This window comes from Myxocyprinus asiaticus, chromosome 50, assembly GCF_019703515.2.
Source record: "Myxocyprinus asiaticus isolate MX2 ecotype Aquarium Trade chromosome 50, UBuf_Myxa_2, whole genome shotgun sequence".
Lineage (NCBI taxonomy): Eukaryota > Metazoa > Chordata > Actinopteri > Cypriniformes > Catostomidae > Myxocyprinus > Myxocyprinus asiaticus.
The window spans coordinates 24,077,122-24,100,958 of NC_059393.1; the positions used below are offsets into that span (position 1 = coordinate 24,077,122).

The 23,837-nt window shown below is 39.7% G+C and overlaps 1 protein-coding gene across 1 annotated transcript; it reads left to right on the forward strand.

The window, feature by feature from the left end:
• Positions 1-239: 239 nt before the first annotated feature.
• LOC127439218 (uncharacterized) lies at positions 240-19,035 on the forward strand. The gene is made up of 5 exons (XM_051695373.1): positions 240-265; positions 9,838-10,164; positions 15,684-16,016; positions 16,835-16,963; positions 17,632-19,035. Exons 2-5 carry the CDS (start codon positions 9,867-9,869, stop codon positions 17,679-17,681), a joined length of 810 nt encoding a protein of 269 aa, XP_051551333.1. The 5' UTR covers positions 240-265; positions 9,838-9,866; the 3' UTR covers positions 17,682-19,035.
• The last annotated feature ends 4,802 nt before the right edge of the window (positions 19,036-23,837 follow it).

Here is a 23,837-nt window from a genome sequence, read left to right on the forward strand (position 1 = left end):
CATAAGTTCTTTGTTTGATTTATAATACAAGCTTTTATTCTAAAAACAAACATGCAGTGATCTGTTTTTAGTCTGATTCAATCTGTTCATGAAACATGAAATTATTGCTCTAGTTGTGATGCCAAGAGCATGTGAATTCCAATCAAATGAAACATGTTCAAGATGCATCGAAACAATTTAATTTACATTTCTTATGAATCCCTTTAGTTGGAGATCTTTCATGAAACATATGATTTCCTTGCTGTATGGATTTTTCTTGTGATTGGTAAGACGTTTATTTGTTGAATGCTGGCATCATGTTTGCGATAAAACACAATGCACAAAAGTAAAGTACCGCAATTTCATTTTTAGCTCTTAAGTCCTGTAAATAGTGAGGTGGGGCCTCCATGGATCGGACTTGTTGGTCCAGCACATCCCATAGATCAGTGATTCTCAACCTTTTTTTGATGAACGCCCCCTACTGCATTCCCTTACACCCCATTTATGTGACATTGTGAGACATTGGAGACTTTATGTAACCACAAAAAAGAAAAAAAAACATAAAACACAAAACTAATTTGCCTGATGCAACGTCGATGCATTGCATAATTTTTACAGTTTTGTTAATAAATTCAGCAGGCTTACGCATCATGAATGTAAGACCAAACCTTGCATTTCTTGGAGGGCTATATCTGGGGCCCATAAAATGAAAATGCGAAGACAGAAACTAATAATAAAAGTGGTATTGTTATTATATTTCAAAAATAAGTGAAAAGACCAATAATATTGCATATTTGATCCATTCTGCATTACAGCACTGATTTTGAGTTGGATGCAGATGTCAATTTTCTGGTATCAACAACAGTAAGGTTATCTATAACATCTATAAAAAGTAAATGAACACCTAATTTATGTGACTAAATTATTCTAACAGTGTGACTGAGTTGGAACTCCTTTCATCAGGTTCTTATTGATTCAAATGAGTCATATCCGCATTTCTGAAGGCTAACAAAATCAGTTATATTTTCTTACACACAAACACAAATATTTTAGTCTGTTTCCTATGACAAATTTAATAGAGCTGAATAGAGTAGTGTTATTATAATATGTATTATGAATCTATTTCTGCCTAAAGTACAGTTAGTGTTACTATAGTAAATTCAAGCGTGGTCATGTAGAATTCTGTGCCGAATTAAAATGTTTTCCACGTCTCGTGCCATGGTTCTCACTGGCACTCGCAGCACTGCAATGATCAGAGGTGTGCGTTTAAGATCTCGAGACCGGTCTGTGAGTACAAACGCACCTGCTTTGCGCTCGCACCATTCTGTCCATTGAGCTGTATCCACCTACAGAGTCATACAGGTGCATTATCAGAAGCTGTGACTTCGCCTGTCTATTTGACGCTGCTAAACCAAATACTTAAGATGCGTTGCTAGACTTCAGAACCAGATGAACCGTGGTACAAATGCATACCAACCCGGCAGTGGACAGGGGTCAGCATGGGCAATCACACAGCAAGCTGCGATGCACTGTGTTCTGACACCTTTCTATCATGGCCAGCATTAAGTCTTTCAGCAATTTGTGCTACAGCAGCTCTTCTGTGGGATTGGACCAGATGGGCTAGCCTTCGCTAACCCTAACCCTAACACTAACCCTAACCCTAACCTAAGCACATCAATGAGCCTTGGGCGCCCATGTCGCCGGTTCACCTGTTGTCCTTCCTTGGACAACTTTTGGTAGGTACTAACCACTGCATACCGGGAACACCCCGCAAGACCTGCCGTTTTGGAGATGCTCTGACGCAGTCGTCTAGCCATCACAATTTGGCCCTTGTCAAAGTCGCTCAGATCCTTACGCCTGCCCATTTTTCCTGCTTTCAACACATGAAATTCAAGAACTGACTGTTCACTTGCTGCCTAATATATCCCACTCCTTGACAGGTGCCATTGTGACGATATAATCAATGTTATTCACTTCACCTATCAGTGGTTTTAATGTTGTGGCGGATCAGCGTATATTCATACCAGAGCACGTGAGCGGAGTGTAGAGCGGAGCGGTGATAATTCCACCTGAGCGAAGAGTGCCTTTTTGAAGATTCCACTCCGCTCGCTCAGGCTGCTCAGAGCCGCTCACTCAACCCAGAATGCGCTTTGTGATATGCTGTTTTGGGAACCTGCGAAATAAGCAGCAGGCCTGAGGTTATGGAGTTCAAACATTGTTATAGTGAAGTTGCAAACCTTATACATAAATGCAAAGTAAAAATCAAAGCTAAGAACGAGGAAGGAGAAGAAATTGAAAGGGAGTGGAGAGACTGTGAGAGTTAGCAAATATTCCCTTTGGAATCTTAAGCGTCACATTGCCAGAAAGCACGAGGATGTTTTACACGAACATGGTAGCGCAGTTATTATTCGATTATAACTAATAGATAAGTAGATAGTAAGCTAGATGGAGGTCCGGTTCTGCAGGGGTTGTGAACGTTAGAGCACCCTCAATTGAATATGCTAGCTTAATAATACTGTAATACTGTTGAATCCCGGCGAACACACACAAAATCCCTGTATCAAAACTAATAAACATGTATGATCTTGCAGATCAGTGTGTCCTAATTTGCAGGCGCAGCATTCTGCTTTCATGCCTTTATTGTACAATTGAGCATTTGAAAACTTTTAAAACTGAACACAATATTATGTTGAGAAATTGTTCATTTTAATTTACAGACCCAAAGTCTGATAGCGTTAAATCAATAGCCTATTAATGTATCAAATCTACAGTATAATCATTCCGTATAATCAACTGAAAAACAATTATGAATTTCACTTTTACCTGTGATATTTACCTGTAATAATGAAAACATGTACCAGTCCATGTTTTCATTATTGCCATAAACGACTCAAAAATGCTTTAAAGTTGAAAGGATTGTGTTTTTCTGGGTCGGTTGTGTCACTCAGGACCAGTTTCAACTGAAAAGTGTGAATTTCCATGTATGCGAGTTTCTGTGCCACCGCACATATGTTTTATCACCTGTAGAGGCATGTTTGATCACTTGTTTAAAGTAAATAAAGGTAATTAGGGGCCTGGGTAGCTCAGCGAGTATTGACGCTGACTACCACAGTGACTCCAGCCAGGTCTCCTAAGCAACCAAATTGGCCCGGTTGCTAGGGAGGGTAGAGTCACATGGGGTAACCTCCTCGTGGTCGCTATAATGTGGTTCTCGCTCTCGGTGGGGCGCGTGGTTAGTTGTACGTGGATGCCGCAGAGAACTGTGTGAGCCTCCACATGCGCTATGTCTCTAAGGTAACGCGCTCAACAAGCCACGTGATAAGATGCGTGGATTGACGGTCTCAGACGCAGAGGTAACTGAGATTTGTCCTCCACCACCCGGATTGAGGCGAGTCACTACGCCACCATGAGGACTTAGAGCGCGTTGGGAATTGGGCAAGTCAAATTGGGGAGAAAAGGGGAGAAAAAAAAAGAACTGAAGAAAATGTTAAGGCATTATTTGAAGATGTTCAATGGCATATGTGCTAACAGAGAAATATTTGAATACAAATGATAAGGAACCTGATTATCTAACAGCCATTGTAAACCAGTACAAAATAAACAGCGAGGTTTTATATACTAAAACACAACAATACAATCACATAATTTCAGATGTGTACTAAGCATTTCGTAATTGAATAAATGTCAGCATAGAGCCTATATTTCACCCAGAGGGGCACCTCAGTCCATGTGGGCAAAGGGGCAGTTGCTCGGGCATGTGTGCATGCCTGGTAACAATTATAGCCTACAACAGAGAAACTTTTTTTTTTTGCCGGTGAGTGTGAGCGGTACTTGAGTGGAGTGTCCGCTTGGGCCATGAGCGGTTGAGCGGAGCAAAATGCACATGGAGCGGATTATTGTGTCATACCGCTCCGCTTCGCTCACATGCTCTGATCCATACCATATGTGATAAGTGTACTTTTTGCAACACATCAGTTGAAGACCGAACATGTATTGTTTTTATTGGCATCAGAAACAGTCATTACATTAATGCAATGATTGATATATAAATATAGAAAGGAATATTTGTGCAGAGTTCCACACAAACAAGTTTTCTCTCTGAGAAGTTTCGTCTCTTTCCATTTAGTCCTTTAATTGGACTCAAGATGGCGCCGAGTATGGCTGCTGCGTTGCGAGCTCCGACACAACTTAGCAATGGTTTGTTTGTTTTGTTTACAATTCTTATGTTTCTTGTCTTGGATGTTGCCTGCCTTATTGTCTACGACAGACAAACACTTTTGGACATTGGCTCAGCGATCTCACACCGTAAACCGGACTTCACATTCCTCAATGCCGACCCGCTGTTTACAAACACGCAAGCGGAGCCCTTTGTCTGGGCAGCACGGCCGCGGAAACGCAGGAGGAAAAGGGGAAACAGAGCCGGCGTTCTCATCAGAGTAAGACGCCGCGCAAATCGACCCCCGCTACCCACTATTCTACTGGCAAATGTTCAGTCTCTGGATAACAAGCTCTGCGAGCTGAAAGCGCGGATCTCTTTCCAACGAGAGACGAGGGACTGCTGCGTTATCTGCCTTACGGAAACTTGGATGTCTGCGGAGATTCCAGACTCAGCCATTGAACCCGCGGGGTTCTCCATGCTCCGAGCGGACAGAGCGAAAGACCTCTCAGGTAAAACTAGAGGAGGTGGTGTATGTTTTATGATCAACAAATCCTGGTGCGATCAGAGGAACATACATTCTATCAAGTCTTTCTGTTCTCCTGATCTGGAATTTCTTATGCTTCTGTGTCGACCATTCTGGCTACCGAGGGAATTCACAGCGGTCATTATCACTGCTGTGTACATCCCCCCACAAGCCGACACAGACCGGGCACTCAAGGAACTGTATGGGAGCATAAGTGAGCAGGAAACCGCGCACCCTGAGGCCGCGTTCATTGTGACCGGGGACTTTAATAAAGCCAGTTTAAAATCAGTCGCACCAAAATATCACCAGCACATTAGTTTCAACACACGAGGGGACCGGGTTTTGGACCATTGCTACTCTCCGTTCCGGGATGGCTACAAATCCCTCCCCCGCCCACCATTTGGAAAATCGGACCACTCTTCCATTCTGCTTCTGCCCGCTTACAGGCAGAAACTGAAACAGGAAGCACCCACCCTCAGAACGATCCAGTGCTGGTCGGACCAATCAGACTCTACGCTACAAGACTGTTTTGATCGCACGGACTGGGAGATGTTCCGGTCCGCCTCTGATGACGACATCGAGCTTTACGCTGATAGCGTAATGTGCTTCATCAGAACGTGTGTAGAGGAAGTGATTCCGACCAGAACTGTGCGAATCTATCCGAATCAGAAGCCGTGGATCAACAGCGATGTTCGCGCAGCACTTAATGTGCGGACCTCCGCTTTTAATTCCGGGAACGCGGAGGAGCATAAACAAGCCAGTTATGCCCTCCGAAAAACTATCAAAACAGCAAAACGCCAGTACAGGAGTAAGATTGAAGGACAGTTTAACACCACCAACTCTAGAAGCATGTGGCAGGGAATTAACATCATCACGGACTTTAAAGGGAATAAAAACTCCGCCATGAACACCGCTGCCTCTCTCCCAGATGAGCTAAATACTTTTTATGCTCGTTTCGAGGGAAATAACACCGCCCTCGCGGAGAGAGCTCTCACGGCCGAAGCTACAGAGGTTAGTTCACTCTCCGTCTCTGTAGCGGATGTAACCCGATCATTCCGACGGGTGAATATCCGCAAAGCCGCGGGTCCAGACGGCATTCCGGGCCGCGTCATCAGAGCGTGCGCGAACCAGCTGGCTGGTGTTTTTACGGACATTTTCAACCTCTCCCTCTCTTTGTCTGTAGTCCCCACATGCTTTAAAACATCCACCATTGTGCCTGTTCCAAAACAATCGAAAATAACTTGTTTAAATGACTGGCGTCCTGTTGCTCTGACCCCCATCATCAGCAAATGTTTTGAGAGACTAATCAGAGATTACATCTGCTCTGTATTACCACTCAATCTTGACCCGCTGCAGTTTGCTTACCGTAACAACCGCTCCACTGATGATGCCATTGCATCTACAATACACACTGCTCTCTCCCACCTGGAAAAAAAGAACACTTATGTGAGAATGCTGTTTGTAGACTACAGCTCAGCATTCAACACCATAGTGCCCTCCAAGCTAGATGAGAAACTCCGGGCTCTGGGCTTAAACAGCTCGCTGTGCAGCTGGATCCTGGACTTCCTGTCAAGCAGACGCCAGGTGGTTAGAATAGGCAGCAACATCTCCTCATCACTGACCCTCAACACTGGAGCCCCGCAGGGCTGTGTTCTCAGCCCACTACTGTATTCCCTGTACACACATGACTGTGTGGCAACACATAACTCCAATGCCATCATTAAGTTTGCTGATGACACGACGGTGGTAGGTCTGATCACTGACAATGATGAAACAGCCTACAGAGAGGAGGTGCACACTCTGACACACTGGTGTCAGGAGCACAACCTCTCCCTCAACGTCAGTAAGACAAAGGAGCTTGTGGTGGACTTCAGGAGAAAAGACAGAGAACACAGTCCAATCACCATCAATGGAGCACCAGTGGAGAGAGTCAGCAGCTTCAAGTTCCTGGGTGTCCACATCACTGAGGAACTCACATGGTCCGTCCACACTGAAGTCGTTGTGAAGAAGGCTCATCAGCGCCTTTTCTTCCTGAGACGGCTGAGGAAGTTTGGAATGAACCGCCACATCCTCACACGGTTCTACACCTGCACTGTGGAGAGCATCCTGACTGGCTGCATCTCCGCCTGGTACGGCAATAGCACTGCCCACAACCGCAAAGCACTGCAAAGGGTGGTGCGAACTGCCAAACACATCATCGGAGGTGAGCTTCCCTCCCTCCAGGAAATATATACAAGGCGGTGTGTGAAAAAAGCTCGGAGGATCATCAGAGACTCCAGCCACCCGAGCCATGGGCTGTTCTCACTGCTACCATCAGGTAGGCGGTATCGCAGCATCAGGACACGCACCAGCCGACTCCATGATAGCTTCTTCCCCCAAGCAATCAGACTTCTGAACTCTTGATCTCCCACGATCAAAATACATCATCCCTGCACTTTATTACTCTTTTATCTCACACCGGACTGTCATAAATTATATTACTGTCATTATATTATGTCTCTCTTAACAACTGACTATCAACCGACAGCCTGAATGTCAATACAGTACAATACTGTACATTCTATATATATACTTTTTTTCATATATATTTTAATTTTTATTGAATAATGTGTATCTATATAGTATCTATATAGTAAAAAACAAAAAAAAAAAAAAAAAACAAAAACAGCATATTGTATACTGTGCAATGTATGTTATTATTGTATATTGTTGAGTGTAATTGTGTATAACAGATGTTTAAATTGTGTTGTGTTAATTTGATGTTTTAAGTTGTGTAATTATGTATAACAGATGTTTAAATTGTGCTGTGTTAATTTGATGTTTTAAGTCGAGTGTAATTATGTATAACAGATGTTTAAATTGTGTTGTGTTAATTTGATGTTTATTGTAGATTGGCGTATGTCTCATCACTGTCACGACTGCTATGTTGATCGGAACTGCACCCAAGAATTTCACACACCATTGCACTTGTGTATATGGCTGTGTGACAATAAAGTGATTTGATTTGATTTGATTTGATTTAATGCAGCGCTGCTACAGCCATCAAAGCACCGCTTGTTCTGAATGTGGAGCAAGTATCGGCCCTTGACTTCATCCGCTTCGCTTACATTGAAGCACGTTATTCTGTGTCTAGGATGCACATAAGAGATTTTGTGCCGCTCTTTACTGAAGTTTTTCGTGTTTCTCATTTTTCTTACTTTAATAGTTTTGTGGGATGAGAGGTTATAGTTATTTAACCTATTTATTTGTTGATTATCTGTTAGTTACCCTGTTAAAGGGCTGTGCTTAGAGTCCATATATCCCTACACTGTTAGGCCTTACCTTGTTATTTTATAGTAACATACTGGCAACACTGTTTCCAGCTAGTAACTAGTAATAGCTACTGCAGTTGTGTACAGTAATTTACTGATTACTCTAATAGCTGATGAACGATACCTGTAAATATCACATACATTATTATTTTTATATTTTATATTCATTATTATTATTTTTATTATATTAAATGTATTAATAATAAATACATTACATTAGTTTATTTATTTTTTACACCAGGATCAAGTGAACACTGATAGAAAATAATATTTAGTCAGTGTTCATTTTAAAGTCCTAAATACATCACACCAAATACTTCTCAAAGTCTACTTTAACTGTGAAAAAGCAGCGAGACGCGACGCAACAACTGAAGACGTACCAATAGACCAACGCAGACGGAAAGCAAGACGCATCCTCTGTGAACAGCCCCAAAGTAAACTTCAATGGCATTGCCATGGAAATTCTAAATACAGACCTAAGTAAACCTAACTCCCTAAATTACCTGACTAACCTGCTGGTCTCCTAGTTTCCCAGTCCGCTGGTGCCTTTTTCTTCAGCGCATTACAACTCAGAGTCCACTGAGAGGTTGACAATACTCACTCAACCTGAGAATCTTGTATTCTGTCACTAAACGCTTGCGATTTCACCATAATACCTCATATCTAGACTTATGCTGCAGCATAATAACTCTACCCAGACTCCAGTTTCTGCTTTTATCGTCTATTAATACACGGTCGGGGGTTCCGTCAGACGCAGCTGTGGAACTCACCCAAGAAAAGTTAAACACAAAAGAGAGTATGATGATAATTCAAGTCATCGTTAGCTGCCTATGTGTGTGTTAATGCAAAAAATGACCTTAATTTATGAATACAATTTTTTGTAATGTAGCAGCAAAGAGAGGGATTAATGCCTTTGAAATGAAATGTTCAACAAGACACAAGAGCATCGGTGAGATCAGAGACTGAGGTTGGTTGATAGGGTCTGGCTCACTGTAGATGTTTCAATTCATCCCAAAGGTGTTCAGAAGGGGTTTAGGTCTGAGCTCTGTGCAGGCCAGTCAAGTTCGTCAACACCAGACTCGGTGAATAATTTCTTTATTGACCATCGGTGTTGGGTAAGTTACTCTAAAAATGTAATTAATTACGAACTACTAATTACATCTTCTACAGTGTAATTACTGTACTAATTACTCTGTCTGAAAAGTAATTGCATTACTTATTACTAATTACTTTCTAAAACCCTGATCAACCTCGACCAGATGAAAAATACAAGGATAGACATGAAACTGTTCTTTTAATTCTTTCAAATAAATCAGATAAAATCAAATAAATTATTGATGAACTGGCCAAAGAATTTAAGGGGGCGGCGTTAAATTAGAAAACATATATTTTAATGTTAGATGTTAAGTTTCGGTTTTAAATTCACTATTGTTTTATATAGAATTGTTCTGTTGTCTATACAGTATTTAATGTAATTACATCAGAAGTAACTGTAATTAAATTACTGAAGAATTAAGAGTAATCCATTACTTTTTTAATGAAAAAGTAATTTAATTACAGTAATTAATTAGTAATGCATTACACCCAACACTGTTGACCATTGACCATATTTTGTCATGCTGTATCAGAAATGGGTCCTCAGACCAAACTCTTGCAATAAATGTCCACAAATGTCCCTAGAATTTCATTGAATGCCACTGCATTAAGATTTGTCCTCAGAAATTCTTGGAATAGCCAAACCCATTATTTAGAAGGGGGTGTTCATATACTTTGGCCATATATTTGTAATGTTTACAGTGTCGGAAAATGTTTAATATATTTTGTTCCACTACATCTCAAGAGTGACTGTTTCTTTGTGTCTTCAGGACAGGTGATCGATGATGTAGATGAGTCAATGTCATTGATGGAGGGAGATTCCGTTACTCTACACAGCAATTTAGGAAACAATCAAGAAGATATTATGAATTGGTATTTCAAAGACACTCGCATAGCTAAATTCAGTGGAGATCTCAGTAAGTCCTGTACTGATGTGAAGTGTAATGAAGGTGTTGAGATGTTCAGAGACAGATTACAGCTGGATCAGACTGGATCTCTCACCATCACAAACATCAGAACCACTGACACTGGACTTTATAATCTCAAGCTCCTCAGAAGCAGCAGCACAAAGATCTTCAGACTTACTATAATACACGGTAAGTCATTTATTGAATGTTTAAAAGCAAGTAAATTGTTTAAATTAGCTCAATTATGTGTTCATTGTGGACTGATTGAACAGTTGCATTCAGAGCTGTTTATTCTCTTTCCCTGTTGTTTATTTTTATATATTATATATAGTAAATATAATGTATATTAAACTTCCCCATATAAAGATCATCTTTTTAAAAGCATTTGCTGTGAAATTGCAATTTGTAGATTTACGACAGTTTGCATCTTTAAACAGAAGAGTATTATTTTAAAGCTGTTAGTTTTAACAGTTAGTTCTGGTTCTTTAACAACTGCAGTTGTATTCTCGTTGAACCGTTTCTTATCATACGAACTCTGTCTATTATTTTTTACTAAGTGATTTTAGTTCAAAATGCAGAGGATTTAATGTGAAATGAAAATGTATAAGTGCAAAATGTGGGCAAATGTTGCTCTCCAGGGGCTGGATTCACAAAATTTTCTTAAGAAGAAAATCTTCTTAATTACCATTTCTTAATTTCTATCTTAAAGGTGTAGTATGTAACAATTTTCATGTAATATTCGCCTGTGAACGGCTTGTAACGCAACTTAAAAAATGAGCCCTTCCCGGACTTCCTAGGTTGCCTATTAAAGCCTGTAGACTGATTTTCATGGGAAAGGGAGCGGGTCGCTTTTGCCGGGAAAATCCAAAGGATGTGACGTTTATGCGCGCTCCCGAGAGCCTTGACTCAGATAGTAGCGTCTCTTCCGCTATTCAACAGCGACAACAAACTGCAACACTAGGTAACGTTTATCCAGCAAACGTCCGGCTCCCAGCACAACACCGACTCCTACACAAACTCAGAGTAAGCCAAAAAAAAAACATTTATCTACTGAATCCCGTCTGGCTAAGCGGGAACGTGATCGTGGTCGAGTGAAAACTAGAGTGAACATCGGCAGGGCCTTTCTTTCAAATAATTTCAACGATCTTCTCTTTATACTAAAAGTCAGGTGTACAGGATAAATTTAAGCAAATACGCTGGTTTCTTGATCGTAGTACAACATATGACATACAAAACATACAATAGTGCAACAAAACAGTGCTGTGCAACAGTAAACTGTCTGGTATAGTTCAGTAGTATGTAGCTGTATGTGTGTATCAGTATGCTATGTTAGCTGATAAGTAGTTTTAGTTTAGTCTCAAAGTTTGTAGTAAAACAATCATAACTGTGTAATTTTAATTATGCTACCTCATCTGTCAGCATGATGCCGGTGAATCAAGTTCAGTCTCTTTGTACGTTACGTCATTGTTTTGGCTGATGCTCGCTCGCTCGCTCGCGTACCTATGGAGTGTGTGCGCGAGTGCGAGCAACAGGTAGCTGCTGCAGTTCACTTAACGGCCACAGGTGTCACTAATAACAAGTGTTTCTGAATCTTACATACTGCACCAAGTTATGAATATTTTGTATTCCCGAAAAAACTTATTAAGAAAGTTTTTATCTTTTTTCCATCTTTGTCCACTGTCGGTCATCTTTGGGACGCTCTCGGTAGGTTATTTCCAGCCATGCTAGTGCGGCTCCTATTTACTTGAATGTGGAAACACCAAAATCTCATCCGGTTGGACAAGATTACGATCAATGAACAAATTTCAAATCAGCAATAAAATCTGTCAACACTGGTATCATAAGATACATTTATTGTTATGGTTTTCCAGTGTTGAAGTACTGAATTTGTTGTAGGCTATTAGACAATGTCAAAGCCTGTCTTTTTATTCTTAAGAAAAAAATTAAGATGTTCTTAAGAAAATATTTGAGAACTTAAGAATTTTTCAAGAATTTCACTTAGGAACGTTCTTACGAACTTCTTATAATTTATCCTAAGAACTTTTTTTTTTTTTGGGTGGATTTTTCCCCTTTTTCTCCCAATTTGGAATGCCCAATTCCCAATGCACTCTAAGTCCTCGTGGTGGCGTAGTGATTCGCCTCAGTCCGGGTGGCGGAGGACAAATCCCAGTTGCCTCCGCTTCTGAGACAGTCAACCTGCGCATCTTATCACGTGGATTCAGAACACAAATTGAAATAAAAAAATTATATTTATAAAATGTATTAAAAATAATCTAAAATTCAATAAAAAGGTTACAACTTAATGTAATGCCAATAATGTATTCTTATGCCCCCTTTCCTGTTCTCTTCACCTGCTCATCGTAATATTGGTGTCAGTTATCGGTGAATTGATCAGCGATCTCGACACATTGATGATCAAACTGATAACATAAACGCATGAGCACATCGCGGCCTTTGCTTACAAAGAGGCTGTAACCTTTGAAAAATGAGTGAGTAAAAGATAACCATATTTTAACGTTTTGAATCACAATACACTGAATATAAAGGAAATAAACACTTCAAGTTTCAAGTTTCAAGTTTTATTGGTCACATACATGACCATACACAGTACGACATGTAGTGAAATTCTTGGTACGACTTTTCTCCCCACAGTTTACGATAAAATCATATATATATATAAGGAGTACAAATAGAAGTAAAAAAACACAATTAAAAAAACACAATTTATAACATAATAAAATACACAATAAAATAGAAGAAATATACTGTATGTACAAGTATGCATATGAATATGAAATGGTGCATAATGACAGATGTAGAGGTGGTAGCAGCAACAGGTTGACTGGCAATATGTACATTGTGCAAGGTAAATTGCAATTATGCAGTAATGTTGACCTGCAACAGGCTAATGTTATAGAGGTGATATTGTAGATGTATAATAATGATAATATAATAATATGATAATGAAGAGTGTAATATTGCTTCAAGTGTATGGTGATGAATAGTGAAACTAGTCCTGGTGATGTCCTTGGTTCAGGACATGGATGGCCTGGGGAAAGAAGCTCCTTCTCATTCTCTCTGTTTTGGCCATCAGGGAGCAGAAGCGTTTCCCTGACCGCAACAGAGAGAAGAGTCCATTATTAGGATGGCTGAGGTCTTTCATGATCTTTCTGGCTTTGGTCCAGCATCATTTGTTGTAGATGGACTGCAGGTCTGGGAGTTTAATGTGGGTGATGCGCTCAGCTGATCGCACCACTCTTTGTAGAACCAGTTTGTTCCAAACCAAGCTGTGATGTTTCCCGTCAAGAGTTTCCTGTAAAAGTTTTTTAGCACCATAGAGGGCAGTTTAAAGTCCTTAAAGTGCCTGAGGTGGTAAAGATGCTGATGGGCCTTCTTCACCATGGTGTTAATGTGGCAGGTCCATGACAGATCGTGTGAGATGTGTATGCCAAGATAACGGGAACTGTCCACTCTCTCCACTGTGGCCCCGTTGATCATAATGGGGGTGGTAGTTCCTCGCCTGCTTTGTGCTGAAGTCCACTATCAGCTCCTTTGTCTTGCTGACATGCAAAAGGGGGTTGTTCTCCTGGCATTAGTCCTCCAGTCCTTTGATCTCCTGCAGATAGGCCCTCTCGTCATCAGAGATCAGGCCCACCACAACAGTGTCGTCAGCAAACTTGACAATGGTGGTGGAGTTGTAAGTGGCCACACAGTCATAAGTACGCAGTGAGTACAGCAGGGGGCTTAGAACACAACCCTGGGGGGCTCCAGTGCTGAGGGTGGGGGGGGGGGGGGATGGGGGGGGGTGAGACATGTCTGCCCACCCTTACTGCTTGCGGCCTCTCAGTCAGGAAGGTGGAGATCCACTGATGCAGAGATGGGCTAAATCCTAGGTCCTCCAACTTGGTGGTGAGTTTAGAGGGAATTATAGTATTAAAAGCTGAACTGTAATCAACAAACTCCATTTTAATATAATTTCCCTTCCTCTTGTCCAGTTGATCTAGGACTGCGTGGAGGAGATGTGTGATGCATCGTCCGTTGAGCGATTTGGACAGTAAGCGAACTGTAAGGGATCCAGGGTGTCAGGTAGTGTGGAGGTGATGAAGACTCTGACCAGTCTTTCAAAGCACTTCATCACAATTGAGGTTAGTGCTACAGGACGATAGTCATTAAGGCAGGAATGTTGGGGTTTCTTCGGGATAGGAACAATGATGGACTGTTTAAAGCAGGTTGGAATTACTGACTGTTCCAGGGAGAGGTTGAATATCTCTTTGAACGGGTCTGAGGACCCGATCTGGTCCTGCTGCCTTCCTGATGTTCACTCTCCGGAAAGCCTTTCTCACATCGCACTCTGTGATGGTGAACGCGTTTCCAGCATTAATGCTCTCCGCATACAAGCAGCCGTTATCACTATTACCGCTGTCAGCACCTTTAGCGCAGTAAACTGCAGCCTCAAAGCGAGCGTTAAAAGTGTTAAGCTCGTCTGCGAGAGAAGCATCAGCATTCGCGATTTTGGGGATGGTGTTTTATAGACGGTTATCGTATAGTCTGTTACTTACTCGTGCTGTGCATCCCAAGATAACTGCATTCAAAAATATAAATAAACTCCAGAGTCATCTGAAGTGTTGTATTCATTAGTGATCACCTCAGCAATTCAGGCGTGAAATATCTCGAACACAGCTGTGAATTCGCCGTTATTCCAACTCATTCGAGATGTAAATTCAATCCAGCTGATCTGTAACTAAGGAAGTTTGGGTTAAGGAACGATAGTTTTGAAGGAAACCAGACGAAAATACACCTTGCTATCTTTCCCAACCAGCGACTGCTGTTTCGTTCAACTCTACGCAAGGTTGTGGTATTTATAAAAAAGGGGCGGGGCTTAAGTGGACTAAATGATAGGAGAAGTCCTGCATACGTCACCAGAGAGAAGTCTGTCGTTTCACCGGAAGATCGAGTTATTACATTTTGATTAAAGATTACAAGGTAAAAAAAAAAAAAAAACATATGCATGAATGAATTGTTCACAATAAGATCAATAACATGCATTTAGAAAATAGATAGGGTGAATTTTTTTTTTTACCAAATTTTCTTACTGTAAAGCGATTGAATGCTCATTCACAAACATACGGCAACTTTTTGCATAACCGTGAGTCACTGTCCATGACAGAAAAGATCAAAAGATTAAAAGTTGGTTAACTTCAAGCCTTTCCTCAAGATTTGCAATGATAAAATGATAAGATAAGCCCAGCAATTTTTTCTTTATTTTTATGAGCTGTTTTTCATTCCCCCTCTGACAGTCAGAGCAATAACAATATGCACATTTTAAGTTAAATAAAATCAAATAAAAGTTAAATAACATGTATCCCTTCATTATTGTTTAAGATTGTGCTTTTTTTGTGTGCAAAAGTTGATATTGGTGCCCCCATATGGTACATATGTTGCATAACTCATTTTTGCGCCCCTTTATGTGAGTAAATATTCAATTTTTAGTCTAAAGTTGAACTGTCCGGGGCTGTTTGACTGAAGGATTTATTTGAGGACAATCTTTCTGATCTTTACACATTCTGTCATTGATTTTATTTCCACTGATTTTCTCTATATTCAGCAAATTGAGGTGCACAATTGTTTTCAAATCCACAGTTCTTTTGTGCACTTTGTCCATCACCCCCATCAATAACTGTTGCAGCCACTGTTCGTGTGTTTTCCAGGTGTGCCAGATGCTGAGGTGAAGTCCATATCAGTGGGAGATTCTGTCACTCTACACACTGATGATACTGTAAAACAGGGAGATGTTGTGATGACGTGGTATTTCAATGACACTCGTATAGCTGAAATGAATGAAGATCCCAGTAAGAGCTGTACAGATGTGGCGTGTGATGAAGGTGCTGAGAGATTCAGAGACAGACTGAAGATTGACCATCAGACTGGAGATCTCACTATCACAAACACCACAACTACAGACTCTGGACTTTATCAACTAGAGATCAGCAGCAGTATCAGCAGCAGCTGCAGCGTAAAGAGCTTCAGTGTTAATGTCATTGGTGAGTATGATTTAGACATTTAATTCATTAACCACTGACCTCTTTAAAAGTCAACTCAGCCATGTTTTCATTGTGGACTGTTTGAATCGGTAACATTCAGAGCAGTTTGACCTGTATAATAACACCAGTTATTGTCAGCAATTATATTATTTTTTTGCCATATTTTCCACAAGATGGCGCCATTATGTTTTATCCTATGGAGCAAATACAAGCTTTTTCCCTATTTTCTGTTTGCTGTATTATAGAGCATTGTAGGCCAATCGAATAAATGATGCAGCTAAAATTGTGTGTGTGTGTGTGTGTTGGTATGGATGTCAGAGTGTGTTTTGTATGTGTGTATGTGTGTAAAACAACAGTGTCATTATGTAAACAAACTGGTATTTAAAGGGTTAAAAACCTGAAAATGAATGAATATTTGGTAGTTATGATCAGGACTGATGTTGGTTAAAAAATTAATATATAATATAATTTTATGGCAGTTTTTTTTAAGGACCTTGACGCACAAGGGTTAATATAAAAAAGAAAATAATTTATATTACAATCTCTTTCACCTTGGCATGCATGTTTGTATTTTACTACTTTTACTCTTATTTTCGCATTGTGTCTCTATCACAGCAAACACTTGCTGTTGAAACCCTCTGAACACATGTGACTCATCAAAATGACAAATGATAGATTCTTCATGCTGACCATTTATATGTCTAAATCAGTCTAAATCAGATTTCTATTTACTTTCTTAGTACTTGTTATACTCAAAACAGACAGGACTTTGTGACAATGTCTTGACACACACATAAGATACACCTCTATTTGTTTAGGTGTTACAGATCTGAGTCTGCATTCAGGTGTTCTAGCAGGAATATGTGTTGTTCTGGTCGCGGCTGTCGCTGTAACTGGTGCTGTGATTTACGAACACGGCAGGAACTCTGGACAAGCAGGACAAAAGGGCAAGTATTACATACAACTGATATAACAAGATAAGAATATGATTTACACTATTGTGCAAAAATGAAAAGTCAGGATGTGCAAATAGGTATTTTCATACCTTTTTATAAAAAACTGTAATTTAACAAAAGGAATCTGTGTTTAAGGAGGCCGTCCCATGCTCAGGTAAGATACTATATGCATTGAATCTCTCCGCCTGCAACCTGTTTCATCTGAAGCCAGTTGCACACTGTAAGATTATTTTCGGTGCTTTACAATTGTTGCATGTCAGAATGTACTGTACACATATTCAATAAGACTTTTTGTGAACTTTGCTTTTTCAAGTTATTATTATTATTATAATTTTAATTCGAAATTTGTCTTTATTTAGTAAGATAATGTCAAGTTTTATTTGTATAGCACTATGTGTAGTTTATTTATTTAGTCATACATATTGTTTAAAAAAAAGCTTCACTGGAAATAAAACCTGAAACGAGCAAGCCAAGGGCGACTGAAAGCTTACCAGTCAACACAACAGATTAAACTGAAAGCCAATGACATGATAAAATGAGTACAACATGGCCTTTATTCACTGATAGATGACCGCTGTGCTGGTTGTGTCTCTTGAGTAAGTTTGAGTTTAGTTTTTGTAACCTTCTGGTTTGTGTAACTGAAATGTGTTTTCTTACAGGAGAAAGGAGGATGGAACGTGTCAACTCATCAGACCCCGATGTTGACTGAGGACACTGAGACTACCAGTGTGTGCCCACTGTAATATTATTTTAATATGTAATATTTATTACATATGTAATAATGTAATGGGTAAGAGTGGAGATTGGCATTATGAACTACCAGTGTATTCCAAATTCCGTTTTTTTTTATATTCCGACCTAAAAATGTTACCCATGTGAATTGTGGACAACTGATCCGTTTTGAACATTATGTACAGTTCTCAGGCAGTATTGTTGTGGGCCTTTAAACAGCTCATCTGTATCCTCATCTACCAATTGTCAAAAACGAATGTTGACTGAAAGATTGTAAACATGGGTGAAATTATGTCTAAATTGTTTAATACACTGTCTGTTACCTGCTGTATTGCCAAAAAAACTCTTCGTTATTTTATAAGAACTTAATTCCATCTAAAAAAATTGTTAACGTATGTTACATTTTGTACTCAAGTTTTTATATGTCATTCATTATAGTGTGTTTTTTATTTTATTTTATTGGACAGTTTACAGTTTACATCGTCTTCAATGATCTTACAGTGTTAATTGTAGCCCAGTGTTTCCCGATAACATTGCAACTCTTGCCAAGTTTAAAGTAGAACTTGCGTAACTACCAGAGCTGTGTTGAATAAAGGCTGAAGTACTGTGCACTTGTAATTGCTATTGTGCAACGTGCAGTATGTGTCTGCCATGCTACAGACTAGCCGCATTTGCGGATTTGAACCTGCCATTAGAGGAAGAGGAGGAAGCTGTCATTTTGCATTTCAGTATTTCTTTTAATAGGAATATTTATTTAATTAGGCCAATTTATTTCAGTTTAAAAGCTATTATAGGGTAACATTTTGTCATCTTGTGAAAATCCAAATTATTAAAGAATAGATCACCCCTCTGTTGCTATTAGTTGCCATTACAAGTTCTACCCTAGTGTAACTTTTTAGCCAGTTATTTCAGCTTCTCCTGTAAATGCATCAGTGCATGAGATGTATTGCTTAAATGACAAGGTAATTGTGGCTTTGCATTGATCAGTATGGATTAAAATCCTATTTGAAGTGCCCCTTTTCTCTGATAAGTCTGTAAATTGGCGAAAGATTAAGTTAAGTTGCACAAAAGAATTATGAGTGTTCGGACTCCAAGACTTGTTAATAAGCTAATATTGATGCTTTTAGAAATGCGCTGCAGAGAATAAGTTGTAATCACATGTGACAAACATTCTAATAATACTGTATTACTGTAGTATCACCACTGTGTCTTTGATTAAAACTGTAAAATGCTGTATACTATAATGCAATTCGTTTTTTACAAAGCATCAGCATCATGACATATGTTCATGTGCCAGTGTTTTTTTATAAATAAAAAAATAAAATCTTAAACCAAGTATTTCTTTTAGTCATTATCCATATTTGCTTATGGATACATATTTGCATATCCATTTTTTTTTACCTTTATTGTTGACGTGCAAAAATGTGATATTTTTCTTGGTATCTGATTGTTATTTACGATGAATTCACGATTAACAAGTAACAGCCTTCTTGAAAGGGTTTGTGGTACTTTGATTATTGCTAAAGAGGATGCAACTGCAAAATCTGAGAAGCATTTGCTGGAATAGAAGTAGGTTTGTTCTCACTTTGTTACTTGTTACATTTTTAGCCTTTTAGACAAGCTGTTTCATTTACAAGGCTAAAATACTGTTAAATGCACGGGCTCCCCCAATGTTCATCCTTGATATTAGGCCTACCAGTGTTACTCGATACGAAATGCACATGGCTGTTTTGATGTCACCATATTGGAGTTTCTATCTAAGCAATGTGCTATTCTTGGAAATGATCATTTAGCAGATTTAATGGTCATGTGATTCTATCATGGCTGCCCCCATGAGGGCACCCCTGCTGCATGTAGAATAAAAGAGCTTTTATAAGGGTACTGATATGACTGAGAGGCCATGATTGTGTACATATGTTTCAAAATTAAAGTTCATTTCTTAAATGAGGCAAAATCATGTGTAAAGATTTCTGATTGGGTGTAAGTGATGTTCATTAGCTTCAGCCTAACCCTTTGGCTTGGATAGATGACACTGAGATGTGTTCCGATTGACCGACATCTGCCCCTACACCCTTCAACGCTCCGTAGCTGTCACTTTGGAGGGTTAGCCTTCGAAGAGATTAGGGCGTATGGGATGAGCACTTTGGAATGGAACGCACCCTGTAAGACTGGGTTCTGCCGAAAGCTGAAAAATGCTGTACTTGCAGGCTGTTTCCATTGGTGGGATGAAAATAACTTATGTTGCCTTTCAGACTGTTCTGAGACCAGTTCCCTTGAGGCACATTCTAACAAAAATGCTGTGGGCTAAAGGCCTGCCCTTTCCGTAACAATTCTGCGGGACAAACTTCAGACAACAGACACGGGCTCACTGTCTTTTCTTTTTTAAATTATTGCACATTTGTAATGAAATCAGGGTTACAGATTTTCCTAAATAACAATTATAGTATTATCCTTGCAATAAGAGTGAGGTTCAGCAATTCGTTTGTTTACACTCGTAGGTAAAGGCAGTTTCAGGTTGGATATTCAAAGTGTATTCGCCTGTGGTTTTCCTTACCTACATCAACAGCAGTTAGGGACCGTCAACATAGTGACAAGTCAAATGTTTCAAATTTCAATAGCTCTTTACCCATTACTCCATAAACTTTCAAAATTGGTTCTACTTGACCCAATGGAAGAGACTTGCAATATTTTAAATTATTTATTAAAATTTGTTAAATTCATTAGATCCTTGGTCATGGGACCTACAACCCTCAAACTACTTTAAGAACATCCACTCGCTAGCCTGAAATATTGCACACCCTTTGTTTGTCCATTTTCATCTCAGGTGATTTTACATGAATTATCATATTTTTCATTGTTGCAAATTTCTATAGCTCCTTGGTCATGTGACCTACTGACCTCAAACAAGGGTCAGAAAATCCACTGACTACCCTTCTATACTGTGCACACCTTTAGTTTGTCCATTTTCATCTCACATGATTTTTCATGAATTTTTGTAACTTTCCAATTTCAATTGCTCCTTGGTCATGTGACCTACAACCCTCAAACAAGGGTCACAATGCTCATTGACTACCCTTCTATATTGCACACCCTTTAGTTTGTCCATTTTCATCTCACACCATTTTACATGAATTGTTTTAATCTTTCTACTAGTTCTACTAGTAGCACCACCAACGCACAGGATTGGTCAGCTACAGCGACTCTGGAAAATGACAAAAAAGTTTTTATCTCGGGCCCCCCTTGAAAAAATCCTGGCACCGTCCCTGCTCATTGGTCAGTCCGTTTTCATCGCAGTCCAAAGGACAAGAAAAAAAACATCTGTATTGTTGGCAAATGATATGTTGGACCCGATGTGAATAGCGCCATAGGAATCCATTGTACCTGTTCAAAAGCTTATTCAGAACGAACAGTCCTGAAAAAAAAAATGATTTGGGGTAAACAGGCCTTAAGCCATTAACTGATTAGGAAGCTGCCTTAACTTTTAGATGCAGCCACTGTATTTTAGGACAGGTGTTCCACCCACATTGGTGGAAAATTGCATATGCAAGAACCGTTTACAGAACTATATGAATATCATATGGTTGTGCCTAAATGTGACTCCCTGCCAGATTTTTACTCGCTGCTTCTTGATTTTGTTCCTATACCTAAAGCCCACCCCTAACCCTAACCATACTAGGGAGTCGGCATGACATCGGTGTATTTTAAAAAAGGACAAGAAGAAAAAATGTAATGGCATCTACTCTAATATTATTCTATTTGTATCCCTGTCTCAGCCTCGGGACTCCTATCCCGAGGTCACTAGAACTCAGCCGGATCCGGCTCCATTCCTGCTTGGTGTCGGACTCCACAGCTATGTGTCTCTAAGTGATGACGATTAAATGCAGCCGGTGCCAGACATCACTTCAGTCTATTACGAAGGACTTCAGAGGATGAACTGATGCCAACCTCAACCATAAGACATGGGGTACTTCATATGCCATTGCCTGAATCTTGGACTTAGGATAGACCTCACCGAAATAACCGGCCGGTTGAACTGCGATGCACCTCACTGATCTCGGCCTGCATCACCTTGGTCTAATGATGGACTACACTCTTAAAATGGAATACATAGACTATCAATTAATTGCCAACAAAAGCCTTCATCAGTCAACCAACAAAGGACAATGCATCTACAGTATGTGAACTTCTGCAGATAATCCAGGATGAACTTCAAAGACATTAGTCATTAATCTTACACTTCTACAAAATCTTTGTTTTCTGTAAAGCTTCTTTGAAACAATGTGTGTTATGAAAGGCACTATATAAATAAATATGACTTGACAAGAACCGGTTCTTGGTTCCCAGCTCTAATTTTAAGCTTTTAATTGACAAAATAGTTCATGTCAGGTTGAAAATCTGTCACCCAAATATACAGCACTGCTGTATACTGAGGATCATGCATCACACATCAGTGCTATGGCATTATGGTATACGTCTTCCATAGCTTCAGCTTCTGACGCATCGAAGTTACATTCTTCAAAGGGAACTACTCGGTTACTCTCATAACCGTGGTTCCCTGAAAAGAGGGAATGAGACACTGCAAAGCTTTGCAGCTGCCACTGATTTTTCACATTTATGAGACGAGAGATACACTCTCCTTACACTTTCTATCTATCGGAAAATCCTGACGGTGTGGTGCTGGGCTCTGACTTATTTCCTCACTATGATGTCAGTATAGGTGGAGCGCCAAGCCAGTCAAATTTGCATAACGGTATAGTGTCCAAGGACACCGCCCTTGGGAGGCGCTTTCCATATTTTCAGCATCTGACGCAACGTCTCGTTGCCTCCTTTCAGGAAACGAAGGTTTCAAGAGTAACCAAGGCATTTTTGTTGTGATTTATGAGGAAACAGACCCACAGAGTATCTCATTGTCTCACTACTACACCAGTGTACACCACTTCATCCTCTTCTTTAGCTCTCTGTGAGAAAAACAAAAACAAAAGGTTAAAAAAATCCTCCATATGTGCAGTTTTTGTTTTTCAAGAAGAGTCTTAATAACTCAAGAAAATCAATGTAATCTCTCTCCTTTTCACACGCCCTGGTTTTCGCTGCTATTGGCTGTGCAAATCTCATGCTGTCAGGGTCATACCAGAAGCGTACCGCAAATATTGGGGGTGCTACAACAAGTCTAGTGGGTTACAAGTATTTTACCCATTCATTATTTTGCATAGGGATTACATAATATTCTTCATTAAAAAGTTCTTAGCCATGAACCAAACCAACCAGATCCGAGGTGAATCACGACATTACAAAAGTTTATTAAAAAGCGAAATAGTATCTGAAAATCGTACAAAAAGACAAAAGTACGTATACTTAATGCATTCACGTCAAGGTACGGTTTGAGACCCCTCTATTCTGTTGTGCTCCGTCTATATCTTTGAACATAAAACCACGTCCTGTGAAGGAATCCTTCTGCCTGCTGTTTTGCTGAGGCACATTGCCTGTAGAGCTGATGACAGTGACTAGTAAAAACATGAGGGTGGTACTTGGTTGACAGTTTGAATGGGAGGAAAATTTCTTACTGAAGAATTTACATACGGGTCAGGGGGTATGATTAATTGTGGGGTTTTTTAGCATGTTGATTTTCATATAATCAATTGCACTTAATGAACCCTTTAAAGTAGGATTTCTGACTCTTTTAACAGATAACAGGTATGTCTAATTCTCCCTCAACATAAACAACTGCCTTACCAATTTGCAAGGGACACCACCAATAAAAAAGTTCCTGTCTATTGATTATAAGATTCTATTCCATTGCCTCAATTAAAAACAAAAGGGGTACCATCAAAACACATTTAAAAAATCAAATGTAATAAAAGTACTAGAATATTACTACAGACTACAATCACTAGAGTGTACAAAAATGTTGAAACCATTTATCATCATGCACTAACATTTTTACTGTATGCACAGACAATCGACCAGCTCAGTTTAGTTTAGTCAAAGTGAAACCTGTTGTGGTCTGATTTCTTTTCTTTTTTCTTGGTTTTTTAAATGTGGTTTGGTCTGTTGGGTAGACAAGCATCTTGTGCATGAGAGTGCATATTTACTGTCACGTCAAGTCATCTTTATTTGTACAGTGCTTTTCACTAAA